General features: G+C 41.8%; 1 protein-coding gene across 1 annotated transcript; it reads right to left on the reverse strand.

Moving 5' to 3' along the window:
* Positions 1-1,361: 1,361 nt before the first annotated feature.
* Positions 1,362-19,187, reverse strand: E2F7 (E2F transcription factor 7). Its single transcript, XM_066319209.1, has 13 exons — positions 19,111-19,187; positions 18,854-18,934; positions 16,014-16,289; positions 13,896-14,064; positions 11,172-11,453; positions 10,376-10,534; positions 9,184-9,321; positions 8,208-8,402; positions 7,517-7,598; positions 6,369-6,888; positions 5,229-5,499; positions 3,621-4,045; positions 1,362-2,324 (listed from the first exon to the last, which is right to left on the reverse strand). The coding sequence occupies exons 2-13, from the start codon at positions 18,932-18,934 to the stop codon at positions 2,148-2,150; spliced, it is 2,775 nt and encodes a 924-aa protein (XP_066175306.1). The 5' UTR covers positions 19,111-19,187; the 3' UTR covers positions 1,362-2,147.
* Between the last annotated feature and the right edge of the window lie 441 nt (positions 19,188-19,628).

Genomic DNA, 19,628 nt, shown 5'->3' on the forward strand with positions numbered 1-19,628 from the left:
TAAGTTAATTATGGCACACTATAACATCACTGACAAAGAAAGGCAATTTTGGTGATGATGCTTACACTGGAGCAAAGAGCCAGTATTAACTAATCCTTCTCCCTGCTCCCAGCTGCCATATCACTAAAAGTGCCATATCACTGCACCGTACTAGAGGGAGAGACAAGGTTTGGAGAATCAGCACCCACTGTGTTCCCTGGAACCCCAGCAGCAACACATGCACACCAGCAGAAGTGGAGGGGCAGCACTGTGCTAGTTACACACTGCTTTTCAAAGCAAAATTCATCTTAGGGGGTGTATAAGATGAAATAATTCAGAAGAAAAGATTGTAAACTTTCATAACTGTAGTGTCATTAACCTATAAAAAAATTAGCAGTCTGAAGATGCCTCTTTACCACCCCTGAAATTTCCTATAATAATTCTGCTATAGATTTTCTTCCAAAAAGGGCTAACCAAGCCCTCTCAAAAACCTGTTATTGGTCTATTCTAAGAGAAGGCCACATTACTCGAACTCTCAGCTTCATTAAAATTCTTTTTTAAATTTCATTTTCATTATACATTTCATTATAAAAATAAGATACTGTCATCAAATCCCCAGCCTCAAAATGATAACCTCCCTTTACCAACAAAATAGCACATCCAAGACTGCATCTACCCTTGGAAAATCAACACCAGTACCAAAGAGAGAGTTGATCCTGGTGGCCTTACATTTGCTAAAAGTTCAGGCTAAAGTGATGTCAACAGCAACACTTTCTGTCTTTTGAACAGGAGACTGCACAAATTTAATTGCAGTTTGCTACGTGAGTGAAAACATACCCAAATATAAGAGCATTAGCTCTTAACATTATGTCCTATATTAATAATAGAACCATCTATTATTTGAGGACTCTGAATGTGAACTGTTGAGATCTTTCTTCTTTTTTTTTTTTTTTTTATTTTTTATACTACTTTAAAATTCAATGCTCCTGCTCTTTTCAACTTCTTTTTCTGGTTTAAATAGGTAAGTTCTCCGTTGTCTTCCCAACATGCTCAAATGCACTATTAACTAGTCACAAAATTCCTGTAAGTGAAGTTAGGCACTTAAGTACATACCCCTTAAGTACACTTAAGTAAACAGCTAAGTAGGCACTTAGTAAACTCAGGTTAGACTGAATCTAATCATGAGTGAGGTTAATGACTTATCAGCATTCCTTGGTCATAAAGTCCAGACTGGTTATTTAAACAGGAGATGAAACCTTAGCACAGTCCTCTCAGTGGTTTGTCACTCTCAAATCACTTTGTCAAATCTGTTTAAAGACTCAGGTTTTGTATTCTTTATATCTAATTGCATATTTTGCTCAGAGTAAAAGTAAAAAAAAAAAAACAAACCACCAAACAAAAACCAAACCAACCAACCCAAGGACTAATACAGTTCATTAACACAACTATAAAAACGTTAACATTCACAGTTATTTTGGTCTTAGTTTTTTTCACATGTATACATTCAATGATACTGTGTTATTATTAGGTTTCTCTAATCACAAGTGCAGGGCAAATTGTACAACAACCAACTGACATTCAAGTAATCCTACCCTGAGAAAATCTGTTATTTTGAAATTGCAAAAATCTTTTTTTTCTGCTAATCCCACTCCAACATACAAAATAAAAAGCAAGAGGCTGCACTGCAGGATTTGACAGATTGGAATCAAGGAAGCAGTTGCTCTCACAACTGCAGAAGTTTATCATTTTCACCACAGATTTACTCAGGGTAAATAGAGTACATGCGAATGAAATGCTTACCCTGGATAAGTGCTAGACATCTTACTTAAAACCATAAATAAAGAACCCCTGGGGACTTCAAAAGAATCTGTTTGCATCTCCTCACAGAAATAAAGAGTTTTCCAAATTAAAATCACGTGCCCACAAGGCTGTGTGAAGCACAGAATCTGAATTCATATCAGTATGGAAGGAACAATTCAGTAAAAGGATTTCTGTACCAAGGGTGATTTTGAAGAAGATGGCTAACAGAACCAGTGGGTGAATAGATAGTGGGGAAGCAAAAAAGGGGTGACATTTTAATGTGCTCCTCTTGCCAGGTTAAGAGCTTGTTCTCTTGTAATTCACTCAGAGTCCGGGGACAATCTGCTGACCCCTTGCGAAGAGCGGAATTAGTCAGGGCTTGTACTAGAGATTTCCAGTCTCCTCTGCACAGAGCTGGCATTTCTTGTCTGGTTGCCTACATGTTTCTTCCATGCCACAGGGTCTCCAAGACTTCCAGGAGTTTTGAAAAATGCCTCATGATGAGCAGGACGAATATTCTTGGGAGTGAGAGGAGCTGAGGAAGGCTATTTGGGAAAAAGACCCCAAAACAAAACACACACACAACAAAACAAACAAACAAAACCAAACAAACAAAAAACAAACAAAGTGATTTGGCAAGGTTTTCTCAAAGCCTACACACAAGCAGGCAAACAGAGGACAGCTGGGAGACATTAATCCCTTTACCCTGCTACACACCCTTTCAGAAGCTCCATGTGAAAAGCTATGGGCTTTGCCCCTTCTCGTACTGGATGCCAGTACATCACTGCTGGAAGATGAAAGCCTTTATCTCACTTCCAACTTGAATTTTTTCATGATTAGTTCATACTCATTTATTCTTATGCCAATCTTGTCCTTTAGCTTATACGGCTTTTTAACTACCGTGATGTTTTATACACTTTTGTTATTTGTTGTCACTAAGAGAAATCAAAAATTAGTCTTCTAAACCCTGACCACTTCTAAGTGCCACTCTATTGTAACTTCCAGTGTTAGTATCTGTAATCAGACTGGCTGCCCACCAATCTCTTATTACAGACTTTTTCTAAGCTCAAAAAATATAAACATAATGTTTATAACGCTTCCAAATGTTTGATCTATTTGTCACTGAATTAGGCAATAGGCAAACAAATCACAAATTTACAAATGTAAGCTGAATTAATGCCAAAATGTCACTGCTAATAGTTGTAAAGACCCAGGTAGCACACTGTAGCACGACTGTTCTTTTTCACTTGTATTTCAGATAAATGAGTTCTTCCTCACATTTGAATTTCTGATTTTTTTTAACCAAAAGTCTGGTTCTATGGTAGACTTTAAAAAAATATCTTTATACAAAAAGATAAACGATGCTGCAAGAATAATTGTTTTCACTCCGCTCTGATGCTGCTATTACCTCTCTATTACATCGTGAAGAGAGATCAGAACAGGGCTGAAGGGATAACCCAGGACACTACCGCCTGAAAAAGTGTTGCAGCCAGCCCACTCCTGAATTGTGACGCATAATCCTCTTGTCCTCCTAATGCTTTTCTGTAGCCATTGCATAGCACACAATGACACGATCAGATGGGGAAAAAAACCTTAGGTTGCTGGGGGATTTTAGAACTTCTGTAAGAGTTATAAAACCACTTCACTGTTCAGGACTAAATGTGCTGTGCTGGGCTATGTACTCAAAGACCCTGTGCCACTGCTAAGATGGGCACACACAGGCTAAGGGGAAGACACCAGCTCTCAGCACCGACACAGAGGCATCAGCCTGGAGCACACACCGCCATCAGGCACCTGGCACAGCTCTTTCATCACCACTCCTGATCACCTTTCCCCCTTACCTGCTGCAGCTTCAGAAGGGTCACTGGGTGCCCCATACACACAGGGGAGTCCAACTTAACAGCACTGCAAGATCTTGTAAGCACAGGACTCAGGTGCAGAGCAGGGTGAGGCGGCTGCTGTGGCTCCACTGAAGGGGCAGGTGAGATCTTGGGGGTGACGACGGCCGTGGTGCTTATGAACACAGGGGTGGTTGATGCCAGGCTGGACACACTGAAATTCGTGGAGGCAGCAGCTGGGAAGGAGCCATCGGGAGCTGGGGCAAGAGGACTGGTGAATGAGGGAGAACAGACAACAGGGAAGGAAGCCAAGGCTGTTGATGGCACCATGACACAGGGTACACTTAGAGAAGGCATCTGGTTCGCAGCCAGGCTGATGGCACTGGGGGCTTGGTTTGCAGAGAACAGGAAATTGAAGTTGCTTAATCCTAAACCAAGGAGAGGAAAAACGAAGCATTAATAAACCTGAAAAAGGGAATTAAACTACTGTAACATCATCTACAATAGGAAAAAGGTGTGGCAATAAAGAAAAGTCGGCCTAGGAAGTAAACTATGACAAAAATAATAAAAAATAAGTAAGAAAATTGTCACAACCCCCTAATTCTTCTGTCCAGCTCTCTTTCTTAATCTGCCTCCATTCTTTTCACTGCTTGTTTATTCAACTATTATGAAGTACCAACTGCGCCCCTTGCAGTTTTCTGCTTCTAACTTCAATTACAAGCAACATCCAGGCTAAAAAACTCTTTTTTTTACTAACTGGAATCATCCTCTGCTATATGCAAACATATACATTACTTTTAATGATGAAAAAAACCCCAGACAAACCAAACCAAACAAACAGGAGACACCCACAAGGATATATCACAGAGGCATTAATTTTGCTGAGAACAGCTGAATTACTGTGTTGAAGTAGAAGCTGCTCTGGCTCCCAGTCTGTCTGACCTTCCAAAACACCAGGATCAGCACTTTTAAACTGAGCATCTCCAACCTAGGTGAAGTGCCATGAGTGAATCAAAGACTAAAGCAGTAGTCATGGAAATCTGCCACACATCCTATTGTCACAAAGCAGTCATCCACTGCACACACAGGCACAAAACGTGGTGGACATGAAATCCCATTGCAGTATTCTCAGCTGCTTCCTCTAGACCTCCACAGTGTCATACAAGCAGGACTGGCTACATTCCCAGTGCCTTGGGTTTCAGGGTTATACTGATAATGCATGTTACAAGACAGTACAAAGTTTGAAGGTGATGAAATTCATACACTCAGAGGATGCTGCTGTTCTATATTGGCCAGCTTACTGGCAAATCTAGGCTTCCAGCTCCTTTGAGTTTTAATGCTGGATAAGTGTCTTTTTTGCTGCACACAATTCAGGCATGCAAACCCCACATTGTTCAGTGCTATTAATGTTTGGGAACCTCAGAAAAATGCCTCTTTACAGAGGAGCAACAGTTCACATTGAGTCAAGAGATTTCAGAGTTACTAATCTATGACAGAGAATGGCTGTCAGTGGTTTTTATGACAAATATTCATCTATTTGTAGGAGTCAGTATTTGCTCAGTGAACAGATACAGAGATTTGGGTGTGTCTAGATCTCATGTTTGTCCTTACCAGCAGTAGGCTGAACATAAAGATATTGTTGTTGGAAAGGCTGATTGGCATTTTCTTTAGAGATATGCTCATTTCCTGTAGGGGGTTCATCAGGGTCTTTGTTCTGAGATTGTTTTTCTTGCTCCTGATAATCTAAAGGCTTAACAGACTCCTTGTTTGCCACCTCTGGAACATCAGGACTTGCAAGGTCAAAACGATCCATTTCTAGATTTACAGCAGCTGAACAGCCACTTCCTGGGGAAGATTCTGCCTTGGGTGACTCAGAAGGCTTCTAAACAAACAGAAAAGTGGAAATGAATATTCAAAACTGAAATAAAACAGTGCAATACCTCTCATGCACTTTCCGCATACATCTGTGCAAAGGAGCAGCACAAAACACTTTAGCAAATCACCAAGTTAAAAATTTTGTTTGAGGGTTTGAAGAGCCATTAGTGATGCCTAAACCCTGTGCCCTTTGCTGTGGTTCACATTGGACACATTACATAAGAAATAAAAAACTGACTTCTGGGATTACTTTTTTACTGATGAGGAAAAACACTTGTTTCAAATGGTTTATATTCAATATTCAAATAGCTTATATGACATGGGCTTGAGCCTGACCCCTCCTTTCAGTATTTAAGTAAATTCTGAGATAACTACATGTCACCTTCATCATCATCATCTTTCTCTCACCAGCCCACTGTGGGTAACATTGGACCTCAGAGAGAGGGACTCAGGCTGAAGAGTAGGGGGAAAGAACAAATCACATTTGCTATAACTCAGTGCAGTAAGCAACACTGCTGCTGTCTGGGAAAGCCCAGACTAAAGGGGAAGATGAGAAGTAATAATTACGTTGGTTTCTTCCCCTCTGACCCATTGTTTTGCTGAAAAAATGATCAGGACGCTAATTCCAAAGAACAGCTGAGCATCACATCACTATGCAAAGAAATCTAAGTCCATTTTCCCCTGGTAGTGTGAAAACATCTCCCAGTTAATGCTTATATTCCCTGACACAGCCCACTTGCAAGTTTATTAACATGTGGGAGGCAGCATTTTTATCTCTTAAGAGCAATGTACTGAATCTATCCTTCTGAAAACAGTCTTAGGCAAAAGTCTGTCCTTATTATGGGAAAGCCTAAGTGATAATGAAATTCACTTTACCTTGGGTACTACAAATGAGAGGGGCAGAAAACTGTGCTCCAATGTCTGCTTTTTTGCTGCTGGCTCTTCATCATCTACAGGTGCAGAGGGTGAGGAGCACTTGTGGGAGCTGCGTTTTTGGCAGCCAGTGGGAGGTACGGCAGCCTGAGCTTCTGCACTCCTGTTCCCCAGGTCTCCTGCTGCGGGTAGGAGCTCACTCAAGTTATTTTCCTGAAGACCACCACACAACATAAAAAGGGATGAAGATGGGAAGCACAGGAAGGGTTGGTTGGGGACCAGGGTAGGTTTTCCATTTTCTGTTTTGGAGGCTGCTGGTACGGAAGGGTGCGAAGCGTGGCTGCTGATGCCAACTGATAGTGAGAAGCTTGGCACATCTGCCTGAACCACAGGGAAAACTGTCTGAGGCAAAGGATTAACACAAAAATCAGAGTCCCCAGGAACCGGAAGAAGGGACAAAGGTAAGCTTATGTTGGAGTCCTTTGCTGAATTTAGTATCGTTTCAGTGTCGCAAGCTTTATTCCTAAAAAAAACCACAAAAACAAAAAACCCCTAACAGTAATGAAAAGAGAAAAAACATTTATTCCAAAATTAAACCCCTATTTTATCCTTACAAGCAAAGAGATACATGTTTGGACATAAATGCGGAAAAATTCCACCCCAAACAACAATTTTTACTCAATTTCAAAGTTTATAAAGAAGGGTTCTAAATACACAGAAGCAGAGTTCTCAGGTTTTTTTAGTGGATCAATAATAATGCTTCTGGCTGCACTTGACTATCAAATGAATCAAACAAATGAATTCAAATTGGAATAGGCGTAGAGAAGACAGATGAGAGACAGAGATGCCCTTCCATGGAACCATAATTTGCTCAGCCTATCCAGACATTAGGTCAAAGGATGCAGGAATGACCTATATAAACACATATGACAGAAAGAACTACTGAAGCAAAACACCAACACTAGTACAAGTACAGGTGGGTGTAAAATGACCATAAAAAAGAAAGCCATGCTGACATCTATCAGTATTAAACTTGTAATAATGAGATTTTCTGACAATTTTTTTATCTCAGTCTTATCAACAGAATCTATTCTTAAACTAAGCATGATAAGCACAAAGCTGCAACTGGACAAGAATTAAGACCAACCTACCGAGTATCTTCCTCTATCTTCTGCCTGCAGACAGCTGCTAGATTTATCATTTTGGAATTTTCATCTGAATTCACAATAGAGGCTGAAAGAACAGAGAGACATTCAATTAATCACAGATAGGTTTACCAAGCATATTTTGATACTGGCCAGATAAAAGAATTGCTTTAATTTTTTAGTCCTGACACATTTTTATAACATCCACTAATCACATAGAGCCAGAACCTGTAAGACACTCAGAACTCTCAAGTCCCACGGGAGACATGTTTGACACAATCATTTCCTATAAGAGGGAACTGTGAAAAGCCCTGTAATTACTTTATCTTTTTTTAACAACTATCCATTAGATTATTACAGTAAATTTTACTATATTAGAAACCATAAAATAAAGCAAGCATTTTGTGGCTAAAGATTTTTTCTTAATCAAGTTTTCACAGAAGAAACTGCAGAAAATCAACTGCAGGTCCAATTGTAGTATGGCCCAAATTCACTCCATGTAACTTTAGGCATTTGACTGGAGGTTCTAAACCGGAAGTTTCATTATCACATGGACAGTAGAAATATGGGTACCTTCCAAGAGTAATTAATGTGTTTAATTATGCTGATTCACCTAATCAGGTGCCTTAAATTGGAGCATGCCCTCATTTGGGCAGGCCCAGTGGGATAGAAAAGAATATGCTTAATTAGTAGTTACCTTGCTTCTCTTGATGTGGGCTGTTAGGCTCAGAACTGACTTTCCTTCTGGTTGCTTCACAAGGCTGTGCACTGTTAAATGAAGCGTGACGTGTAAACCTTTGCTTTCCGGTAGCACTGGTCTGGTACTGGACACAGGCTCCTCTCTGTGTCCCTGGCAGAGGATCTGATGTTGGGCTATGCCCTCTTAGCTCATCTGTAGAGACACAATATTGTACAACTATCCTTCAGGTAACACAGCTCATCATATTACAGAACTTGGTGTTAAGGGCAGAGGCAACTTCTATATTATCTCAAACCACACAACACTGAAGCAAACCTAGAACTCAGTAAGCACCCGTAGACAAGGTAAGGGCTCCCTTCCTATCCATTCCACAGTAGCTGCAGCAACTACATTCTAGTGTGCTAGGCAGGAGGAGAAAGGGTGCTAAGATAGTGTTTACATTATCCTTCACTTTTACTTGTTCCCAGCACTGTCCTGATGCAAACATCAAAGCCAAAGGGCTTCCCTTTGCTCTGGTTTCTAGCCAAGGAACATCAGCTTACAGAGATGCTCTGTCCCACCACCTTGTTCTCTGCAGACAAAGCTTTTGTAAAAGGGGCCATATGCAAGAAATAGCCCTGCTCTACCTTGGTACATCCCCTTACAAAGAAAGTAATTCACTGTATAATTATTACGGAATTACCAAAATTTTGCAACCCAGAACAGCTGTGGGCCCAGATTTGAAGATGTCAGTGCTATCTGCTATTGCTCTGCAATTTTTACGGGTATGCGTAGTTATCTGAGTCAGTGTAAAAGTACAAGCAAGACACAGTATCCTTCAACATCCCTCCACAGATCCAGATATTGGGTGCAAAGTCTAACAAGGGCAAATGTTGAGCTGGCAGCAGTTCTTTATGCACAGAAAACAACCTTTTACCACTTGGGAAGGGACAGTCAAAGCAAAAAGAATATAAATGCAAGTTACACAAGTTACCAGTCTTTTCAGGGAATTCCACAGGCCCAATCCATTTGAAGGCCGGTTTGCGCCCTCGTTCCTCTGTGACATGGACTTTCTTGATCAAGCCTAGGCTGGTGAGAACGTTGGCAATATCATACAGTCTTCGTACCTTTGCTAACCAACAAGGGCAGGAGTAGATAAGAGAGTAAGGTTTACAATGCATATAAGACACATTTATGTGCTAATTTCATTCCAGATTATCACCACAGCTTTCATAGATGAGGTGGACAAAATCAAATTGGCATGGACTTACGCCACCTCCTATGAAGCCTGCCATGCCAGCTCCCCCCTAATTGTCACTGCTACTTTATATCTTAACTGCTCAGATTTAAACTCACCTTCCCCATTTTGATGGAAATAGATTAGGAAGTGATTGCATCATCAACTTGCCCAGAAAGGGCAACTACCTCCACACTGGTAATGAGAAGCTGGGGGCAAGAGGCACAAAAGTGCACAGCTGATCACAAGAGAACACATTTTTAAAAATGTAGCACACTCAGAAAAATCTCTGTGACTCTAGTAAATAACACCTTTGAGCTGACTATGTTACCTACATATTTTCCAGCTAAACTCCTGGCATTTCCTCTTATGTTTGGGGTAGAATTTCAAGACTGAAGTGAAAGTACTTTATTTTAAAAGTACTTTAAAGACTTAAGAGTCTTGATCTCAGAAGATTTATTTACTAATGCTAAGTTTTCCGATGATATCCAAGGGATTGAAGTACTAATCCTCACTAACTGAAAGCAAACTCTGCCATCCAGCTGTAAAAGATTTCTGGGGTAAAAAAGAGAAGGAACATATTTCTGCACAGAGAAAATTAATTCCATTAAATTAAACAACATGTTTCTGTTCTGAAAAATCATTCAGAGCAGTACAGGAAACAGGGTTTAAGAATGAAAAAATAAATCAACAACAAGAACAATGTATTTTCTTCATTATTCTGAAGCTGAACTTGGGAGATAATTGTCCAAGTGACCCTTCCCCACACCAAGCTCTGTTTTCACAAATATGCATTTGCAATGAAAAAAAACCCCAGCACATATTCCAGGAAAAGGTGCACCAATTGGTTTTGCTATTACACACTGGTGGTGTCTGCTGGTGTCAGTCCAAACATGCCCCATCTCTTTACTCCCTGACCGATTCATTTGCCTGTCATTAGCCATCTTACTTTTAAATTTGCTGTGGTCCACTGTATCCTGGGTTTCCTCTATCAGTATCTTTGCTGCGATGTCCAGAGTGACTATCTTGGTCTTGGAGACAAGGAACAGCATGACAAACTTTTGGCTCATAATCCTCAATGACTTGTCCTTTCTGCTGTTTGCAGATGCTGTGTTACAAATAATACCCAAGGCTCTTAGCATATGTCATCCATCACAGTCAGAAAACTAATAAGAAGATTTCTCACACACAAAATAAGTGATGTATTTCCTTGCCAGAGAGCAGACATTTATTGAAAGGCAGCAAATAACAGATTAATGCAGACAGGAGTCTCTCTTCAAATGGCAATAAAAATTCAAATGTGCAGAAATAGCTTTTTGAAATTCCAAACCTGATTCTAGGTTATGTTACACAACTTTTCTGCCACTATAACTTTGTTACTCTAATGCATTTCATAACTTAAAACCGTTATGTGTTATATGGGCAGCACACAAAGAGTGGACAAATGAAGATGGTGCTTTCTGTCAGGATAAAGCATTTACTGTCAGATACAGGTGGGGAAAGAACTGGATTGTCTGGCAGAACTTCCAGCCAGTCTGCAGGAGAGAAAAATCTGTCTTGAGACCTATGTTAGGGACAGAATGGAAGAAAGAATTCCGTACCTTCCATGGTGAATTCAGCACCTTTTTGCAAAGGATAGCTTTTTATTATTTAATTTAATGGCAAAGCAAGGGAAAAAGTGACATAGGGAACTGGAGAAAGAGATCCAAGTCTGTGTATCATCACACATTTATTAATCATCTTACCAGAGCTGCCATCCTGTTCTGAAAAGTCCAATAATGGCCTGTCTTGAGAATCTGGAATAGTTTCCTTTTTCCGTTTTTCAAATTTGTACTCTAAGTCCTGCTCCTTGTGCTGTGAGGTCATTAACTCTCCATACTGCAGCTCTCCTGCCTCCTGAAGCATTTTCAGAGTTTGGCTGAGGTTGTGCCTGCCATGCCAGCAGTATTGGTTCTTGGCCACACGGCTGACCAAGTGCAATGACTCCAGGACATTCACAATATCATAAATTCGTCTTCGCTCAACTCCTGTTTGGGAAGTGGGAGGAAACAGATGGGAGGAAAAAGACAAAGATGCTCATTTTAGTTCAGCAGAAGCAAATAGAGAACATTAGATATTTTCAAAGTTCATGTGGGCACATCCAATTAGATACATCTATATTTGCACACCGAAAATCTGACTTCTGCATGGCTGTGTTCACAGTATGCCGCTCTTTGTCCATTTTCTCAACTTCCAGCCCAGCCATGGCTTCAGCTAAATGCACCTACACTGTGTTTACAACTGATTGTAGTCTGCCAAGCCCATTCACTCAGACCTACCCACACCGCCCCAGGGTTTGCAGAGCACTTTGGCTCTTCCTTACAGAGAGCTTCAACACTCAGACATGTACCTGTACACAAGCCTGCGTGTAACAGAGGGCAGAAAAGGGTCTGCCACAGCATAGAGATGAAAGCTCCTTGTACAGGAACCAGGGGAAGTGCAGTCCACCACTTGCATTTACACTGACACAATTACTTTTACTTGCTAATCAAGTACCAAGTAAAGGGGCATCAAAAGCTTCACAAGATGCAGAGTAGTGTAAAACGAGACCTGCTCTTCCCAAACACAACAGAAATGAATCATCAATGCTGGCTGAGTCTACACCTATGGAAAATTTATGAAATATGTCCAACTTGAGTTCAGCCTGACTGATGTGAGCAAGGTTGGGGACTGAATATGAACAGATTGGTGGCAATCCTCACTGTCCTAAGTGCTTTTGTCCAGTGCTGTTTGAAGCATGGCTGTTATACGTAACACAACGTACTATACACTGGTGGCAGCATCTGCACAAAAAATCTTCTAACAGTTAATATCAGCTGAGCAGAACAAGTGCTAGTTAGGGTGAAAGGTTTTGAAAACTTCCCTGTGAGAGGCAAGGCCATAATGTACCTTTTTGCCCATCTGAAAAACAGGGGTAATACTTACCAGTCTCAAACACATATTGGGTGAAAAAATTCATGAGCGTTTCCAAGTGTGTGAAGAATTTGGAGCGAAACATAATTCAGAGAAACAAGAGTGCTACACTTACCCTGGTGTCTGTCAGGCACCAGCAGTACAGCCCCCTTTGTGGCCTTCCCCAGGTGTTCCGTGAACAAAGCAATATACATTTGTAGCAAAAGCTGTATCACAGACACCATTTGTTACATGGAGAGCAGCAACATCAGCAGGGGTAATTTTGTGGTCACTGAAGCAAGTGGATACAAGCAAGGGAGGCAAAACCAAAGGGAGAAGGACAATCAAAACCTTTCCCTTCCTGGAAGCTAACATTTCCAACAGGAAGTTTTAAAAGAAAGTTTCCATTATTTAGGAAAGCAAGGTAATGCCACTCCCAAAACAGAGTAAAGCACTATTCATGTTCAGCTGTACAAGGTTAGAGCATGAGCATCTCATGGAAACACATAAATGAGTAACTGCAGAATCTACAAGAAAAATTAATTTTAAAAGTAATTTATCTATTTACCTAATTTGTATTCTATCCTATTTCCAATTCACTCTACCATGGCAAATAAATAGGTATTTCAGGGCCTTTCTTAACAGTCAGAGAAGATATAATTCTTTTGTTCCTTTTCTTCCCAAAACAGACAAATTACATTTTTGCTACATCTTTTCTGCTAATACCTGAGTTTTAAATTCATTTCATTTATTTATTTCTGAAAGATTTATTTCATTTCAGTCCAATTTTGTAAAACCCTTCCTAGCTAAGAAACAACCTCTCCAATGACTCAGATATTTTTGTCATTAATGTGTCCTGGCTAAGCCCTCTCTCCCAAGTTTTATTACTTCTTGCAGATACTTCATTAATCTTTTAACTAAAACCAGACTTAAGAGTAGAACCAGAAAATGGGCTACTCAAAACCATCTCACCACCTCAACACAAGACATTTTCTCATGGTACTCTTGCAGTTCTCCCAGTACCTTCCCATCACAAGGTGATATTTAAAGCTAAGGTAACCTTGCTGAACCACGAGATCTCAGAAGATATGATGTCAAACATATTCAGAAGTCAGGAAGTAAACACAACTGATCTCCTACACATACCAGTTTGCAATTGTTCTCCCAAATGTTTCATTTTGACAGAACTTTTTGTCTATAAGTCCTCCTTCAGAGGGTTTGTAAATCTAACTCCTTCAGTGTTCAACAAATTGAATATTTAAGACAGCAACAGAGCTGGTAAACAGCTGGAAGCAAGATCTGTCTGGTAAAAAGTGCATAAAGTCAGAAAGCAGAATTCAAAATGGTAGTGCTACCAAGTAACAAAGACACTGAAGAATATTAGGCATTTCCAATTCTTGATTAGTATGATTAGAAGAGCATCCAGACCCTGGGGAAGGCAGATCTTGAATGTAGTCTGTTAGAATATGATCTTTGGAAGGCCCACCTCTTAGGCTACCCCAGGTGATCAGTTACCCCAGTTTTGCAGGCATACATACCAAGAATTGAAGCCACTTCATCCAAAGAAATGGTAGTTTTCTCTGTTGACAATGGATAATTTGGATAGCGAGCTAGAAACTTTTGGCACAAGAGTCCTAAGCTTTTCTGTTTTCTGCTGGGTCTTTGCTTTTCAAATTCATCAACCGTGCTGTCATCTACTATATCATACTGTTAAAAAATAAATGTTAACCCTTTAGTGCAGAGCTTTTAAAAGCAAGACATAGTCAAGTGAGACATATTTCAGAAGTTACCAATATTTAAGATCAGATTTTCTAATTAAAAAACCATGGACTCCTTGAAAGCACAGAGCACTTAGATAATACAATTGCAAGCTTTTCTTGTTTCATCACACAAGATACCTACAGAAAAGCTCTTATCTGTGCAATCATGAAATAGTGGTCATGCATAAGGAAAAAAAACCAGTAAGATCAACACCCAAGACTAGCAGATAAGATTATACTTGGAAAGAGTATTTCTTTTGGAAAGAAGGAAGAATATGCTCTCAAACATTTCTGGATCTAAAAAAACAGGAGATGCAGAAGTCATCAAGAAGTTCCTGCAATACCTCTTTTCACTGACTCTTACAGTGACTCCCTCACTTTAAGAAATTGGTGATTGGGGAAAGGGTGGGGACACTTTGCTGAGAAACTATAAAAGGTGCTACTCAGATTTTGAACCTTAAACTTAGTCAAGATATTAACTTAAGTAGTTCTGTAGGATGGCCTGAATGTGGTCTTTCTGACTCTGCAGTGGGAAAAAAAATAGAAATCAGCAAAACCATGGCAGCAAGAATATTGGAAGAGGTATGTTTATCACAAAATGAGAATGATGGAGGATTATTTTGCACTGGTAACAGTGGGGTTTTCTTCTGTCTTATAAAAAGGAAAAGAAGTCTTGCCCTCTGGCAAACAAAAGCTGAAGGTGGTGGTAGCTGTTGAAACCCATGTTTCCTTGCTTATGGGATCTTAAACTGTCCTTTGCTAGTTGCGACTAAGTAAATGTGCGGCAGGTTGGAGCTCTGATAGAATTGATTTTTATATGGTATGGAAATAGCAGTATTTTTACTCTAAAACTTCTATTTCTTTCATATATTACCTTTCTAAATGGAGAAAATTATTAAATGTAAGTTTTATTAACTAGAAAATACTTGAACTCTTTATAGTAGCCACCCCAAAAATGCTGTGTGATCTTAGGAGGCTTGGAGTGGTAATGAACTAACCTTAAACATTAGCTTTTTTTTTTACCCACTGGACTCTATGATAGGAATGATCTTTAGAGAACTGGTTTTGTTATGACTATGAAAACTGCAGAACTTTCTACACTACTGTTGCTACTGCAGTTGCTGTAAAAACTGCACTTCTAGAGTGATCTGTACCTATGAAATGATGCTTCTCAGCAGGAGGACCCAGTACTATTTTCCTGTTGCTGAAATCACCAGGGAAGGATATCCTACAAAAAATAAACCAGGAGAGAAAAAGCAGTGGTTGGGAAAAAAAAAAATGAAGGAAGAAAACCGTATAGATGATTACTACAATCTGATGTCATTCTCTCCTGGGACAGACTTCCTAAAGTGAAGACAAGGATCAACCCCTGCATTGCCTGAGTCTTGTGAAGTAGAAATATTAATGCCTGACCTTACTTTCTGACCACTAGTTTAGGGGCTGGGGTGAAAAGTGGGAAGAAAATGCTTCGGTGGACCACTTCGCAGGACAGCTGTAGATGAGGTAGAAGATCTGGAAAGTATGTTCTCTGTCAAATTTATTTTTGAAAATGACATTTTTTTTTTAAAAGAGATCTGGCAATTTTCTTTCTAATGTGGTTCAAAAGTACTTCAGTTGGGGAAAATCACATTTATGCTCTTCACCCTTCACTGTCCTTTTAAGTAATACCCAGGCTCTTGAGGGGATCTCAGGTCAATTACTACTAAGACAGTAACTTTTCATGTCTCGAAGTCCTGCTGCTCAGCCAGTGCTGTGTAGGCAACTGTCCTTGGGAATGTCTTATTATTCTGCACCTTTCCACATGGAGCAAAGAACCCGATGGAAGAAAACTGAGGAGCAACTTAAGGAAGGTCCAAATCCTAACCCAATATAAGGTAATCATGTTCTGAGTCTCACCTGCAATGAGTCAGGTATGTCACTCTGCTCACTATTTTCTATGGGTCTGAAGAGCTCTTTCTTCTTTTCCCTGTCCCTCATGTCAGGGCTAGCAGCACTAACAAGAATCTTCAGGTTAGCAGTAGGAGTCCAGGGATCAGGCTGAGGTCTGTCAATGATCTTAACAGGTGTAATTGGATTTCTTTCCGGTGTGCAGCCTTTTTGCTTCGATAAATCAATTGGCTCATTCTTAATGGGAGTCTTTGGGGCCATCCTGGATCGATCAAATATGTTTTCCTATTAAAAACAAAGTTCTTTAGACACAAGAGGAAAAAAACATTCCATCAATCAATTTCATGATTCTTATGAAGTTAATTTTACTGACCTGTGCCTTGGCACTCATAGCTATATTTAGCACAGTTCTTCTGCCTTTGTTGGGAGTGTTAAAATATTCTACATGCTGCTGTACTGGAGGACATGTATTTGAGATACTGCCTTGAAATACAGAACCTGAAATCAGCCAGTCCAACCCATGGCCTATTAGGTTTTTAAACTTTGACTGTTATTACAAGAAAGCATGGCCCACAAACATAAATCACCAAATCCCAGAGAAACTGACATCATGCACTGGCCACATTACACTTAGCAAGAAAGAGGAGTTCTGTTTGAAAGGTCCCAGGCTAAAACCCATGCTGGGGATGCAGCTCAAACTCACAAAATGTCGAACTAAAGGGGATGTAACTTCATGTGCAAGCAAGGCAAGTTTTCCATCTGCACTCTTTACTGCTCAAAGCAACTAAGAAAATCTCCATAACTGTTCCTTGACTACACCCAAGAGCTGCTAGAAGGAAAAGTCTAATTAATCAGTTAATTTTTATCATTTCCAGAATGAAGCCCATCTCCTTCCAGTCCCTAGCTGCCATCAAACTTTTTTCATATTTTATCTATGGATCTCTTACTGCAAGAATTATCACTACAAATGAATTCACTTCAAGGGACCAACTGAAGGAAGTAATACTGGAATCCTTGACATAATGTATTTTAGTCTGTGCTGCAAGAAATCCAATTCAGAAATTGGATAAAAGCCTGAAACAAAATTTTATACTGGATTACTGCAAGAACTTTCTTAAGTTTTGCCTTTTACTTGGAGTAATTAAACTATTCTGAAGCTGAAATATATTTAAGTAGGTGATTCCAAAGGTCATCCTAACATGCACAGTCTAGCTAGAAAGCAGAAAGAAGTTCTAGTAACAACCAAAACTGGTGTTTACTAGGAGTAGTTTTGTAGCATTCAGACTGAAAACAAACCTGGTACACAAAAAGCATTGTGCTCTGAGCACTGATGAAGAACACTTCTGCTTACATTCACCTCTGAATTACCCAAAAGGATGTAATAAATACATCTCTCCTCTTTTTTTTTTTTTTTTTTTTTTTTTTTTTTTTTTTTTTTTAACAACTAACAGCCAGTTGTAACTTACTACACTGTGATAAACAGGGGTCAATTTAGAGGCTATGGTACTTCTTGGAATATATATTCATATAGTGCTGGCATTCAATATTTTCTTGCAATTTCATGTTTGGCATCAAATCAACTCTTAAGTAATGCAGAAAGTCTATCTTCCTCTAAAGCTCCTGTTCATTATGGCCGGTGATAATGGAACTGCAGTGAGGGCAGCTGAAGCAACCTGCTGTTTTAGTACCTCAGATCTTCATGTTTGTGTAAATACTACAATGAAAAATGTAGTGCCTCTACATGGAAAACACATGACTATGCTCTTTCAAATCTTTATTTCTTACTATCAGATCTTTATTTTCTACTATCATTATTATTTATTAAGGTAAGGAACACTTTTACCTTCTCTTGCCTTTTTTTTTTTCTGTAGCTGTAACACTCTGTGAAGTCCTACCTGTATTGCACAAAACTGCAAGGTCAGTTGGTAGACATAAGAGATAGAGGACAGGAAAAGCCAGCTTGATGACCTTAGCATGTAAAGCAGTAATTGAAACAAATCTCTGATATAATAGGAGCTGAACCTGACAAGAACTGTGTGAATTTTGGAGGACTCAGATTGCGCATGGAGAACAGTTCATGAATTTCATCTAGTTCAGGAGACATTACAGAGCAAGGTTATGCCTACTGCTACACGTTGTGTCCTGGCTGGTAAGGCAGTAGGGAAACAATGAGCTTGTTCCTTGCTGAGTGGCTCTACTTTAGCCTTTTGACTGGAGAGCACAATTTCATGAATACAGACCAGAAAGCAAGCTAGTGGATGTGTCCATCAGAGTGCTGAAATTACGGCTAAATAACAGAACTATACCATTCCTGTACCAAGTTAGGCCTGGTGGTTCTTACCTTTAGAACCAAGAGTCTCTACGAGAGCCCTCTCCACCTTAGCACATGGGTAACCATTGGGATACTGGAGTGAGTTTTACTCAGATGAAAGGTAAATGGTGTTTCCCGGTCTGTAGTACCAGAGTGCAATCACTTAAATTACTGACAAGAGCGGCATGACTCAGGCTCCTTACATCGGATGACTTCATTATCTTTAGGGTAGCGCTAGACATCCCAGGGTCCCAAGTGCTCTCAGGTAAGATGCCGCTGTACAGACCAACAGGGCAGAGCAGGTCCCATGGGCAGCACCTCAAACGCTGCCCACGGGAGCCACAGAAGCGCGACCCCTTCCAAGTCCCCCGGGTGGCGGCCCTGCATTCGCGGGGCTGGGGCTCCGTGGCGCCCACCGCCCTCACCGCCCTCCCTCCCTCTTGCTCCCCTCCCCGCACTGGCCCGGGGCTCCGCACAAGGCGTGCAGGGAACGCGCGGCACCGGACCGGACCGGACCCCCGCTGGCCCTCCCGCTCACCTTCTGGGCCGCCTCGACGCGGCCCCGCCGCGCTGGCCGGGCGCTCGCCAGGTCCCGCAGCGCCAGGACGCTCACCTCCATCTGCAAAGCGAGAAGGCGCTTTTAGCCCGGCTCTTAAGAGGAGCCGCTCCCGTCCCCGGAGGGACGCGCGGGGAGCGCGGCTGCTCGGGGCTGCGTTCCCGGGGCCGGAGGGAAGCACGGAGGGAAGGCCGGAGGGAGGGAGGGGGCGGGAGGCTCGGCGGGCTCCGCGCCCTCACCTCGGCCGGGGCCGGGGCGCGCGGGGGGCGCGCGGCTCTGCCGCTCCCGCCAGGCGCCCTCAGACATCGCTTTACAATCCGGCCAATCAGGCGCGGCCGCCGGGGAGCCCCGGCCGCGCCGCCGGCCAATCAGCGCGCGGGCAGGCGGCGCGCGGCATCGGGCGCGCGGGACGGGGCTCCCGCCCGCGCGGAGCCGTTTCGCTCCTTTCTTGGCGCTCCCCGCCCTCCCCCTCCCGCGCCCTTCCCGCCGCGCCAGGCGGGAAAGCGCCGGCGGTGCCTGTCCCCCGAGAGCCCCCTGCCTCTTTCCCGGAGCCGCTGCCGCCGCCCTTAAACCTGGGAGCGGGGAGGAAGGGCTGAGTCAGCGGGCGGCGGGTGCGGCCTCGGTCGCTCGGCCACCGGCTCGCAGGAAACGCCGCCGCGGTGTTCGCGCCGGGGCAGCGCCGCCCGGGGCGTGGGTCGAGCGGCTCTGCGGCCCCGGGCTGCTCGGACAGCGTTATGACCCTCGCCTCATGCCCTGA

Source organism: Sylvia atricapilla, chromosome 5 (genome assembly GCF_009819655.1).
Source record: "Sylvia atricapilla isolate bSylAtr1 chromosome 5, bSylAtr1.pri, whole genome shotgun sequence".
In the NCBI taxonomy this organism is placed as follows: Eukaryota; Metazoa; Chordata; class Aves; order Passeriformes; family Sylviidae; genus Sylvia; species Sylvia atricapilla.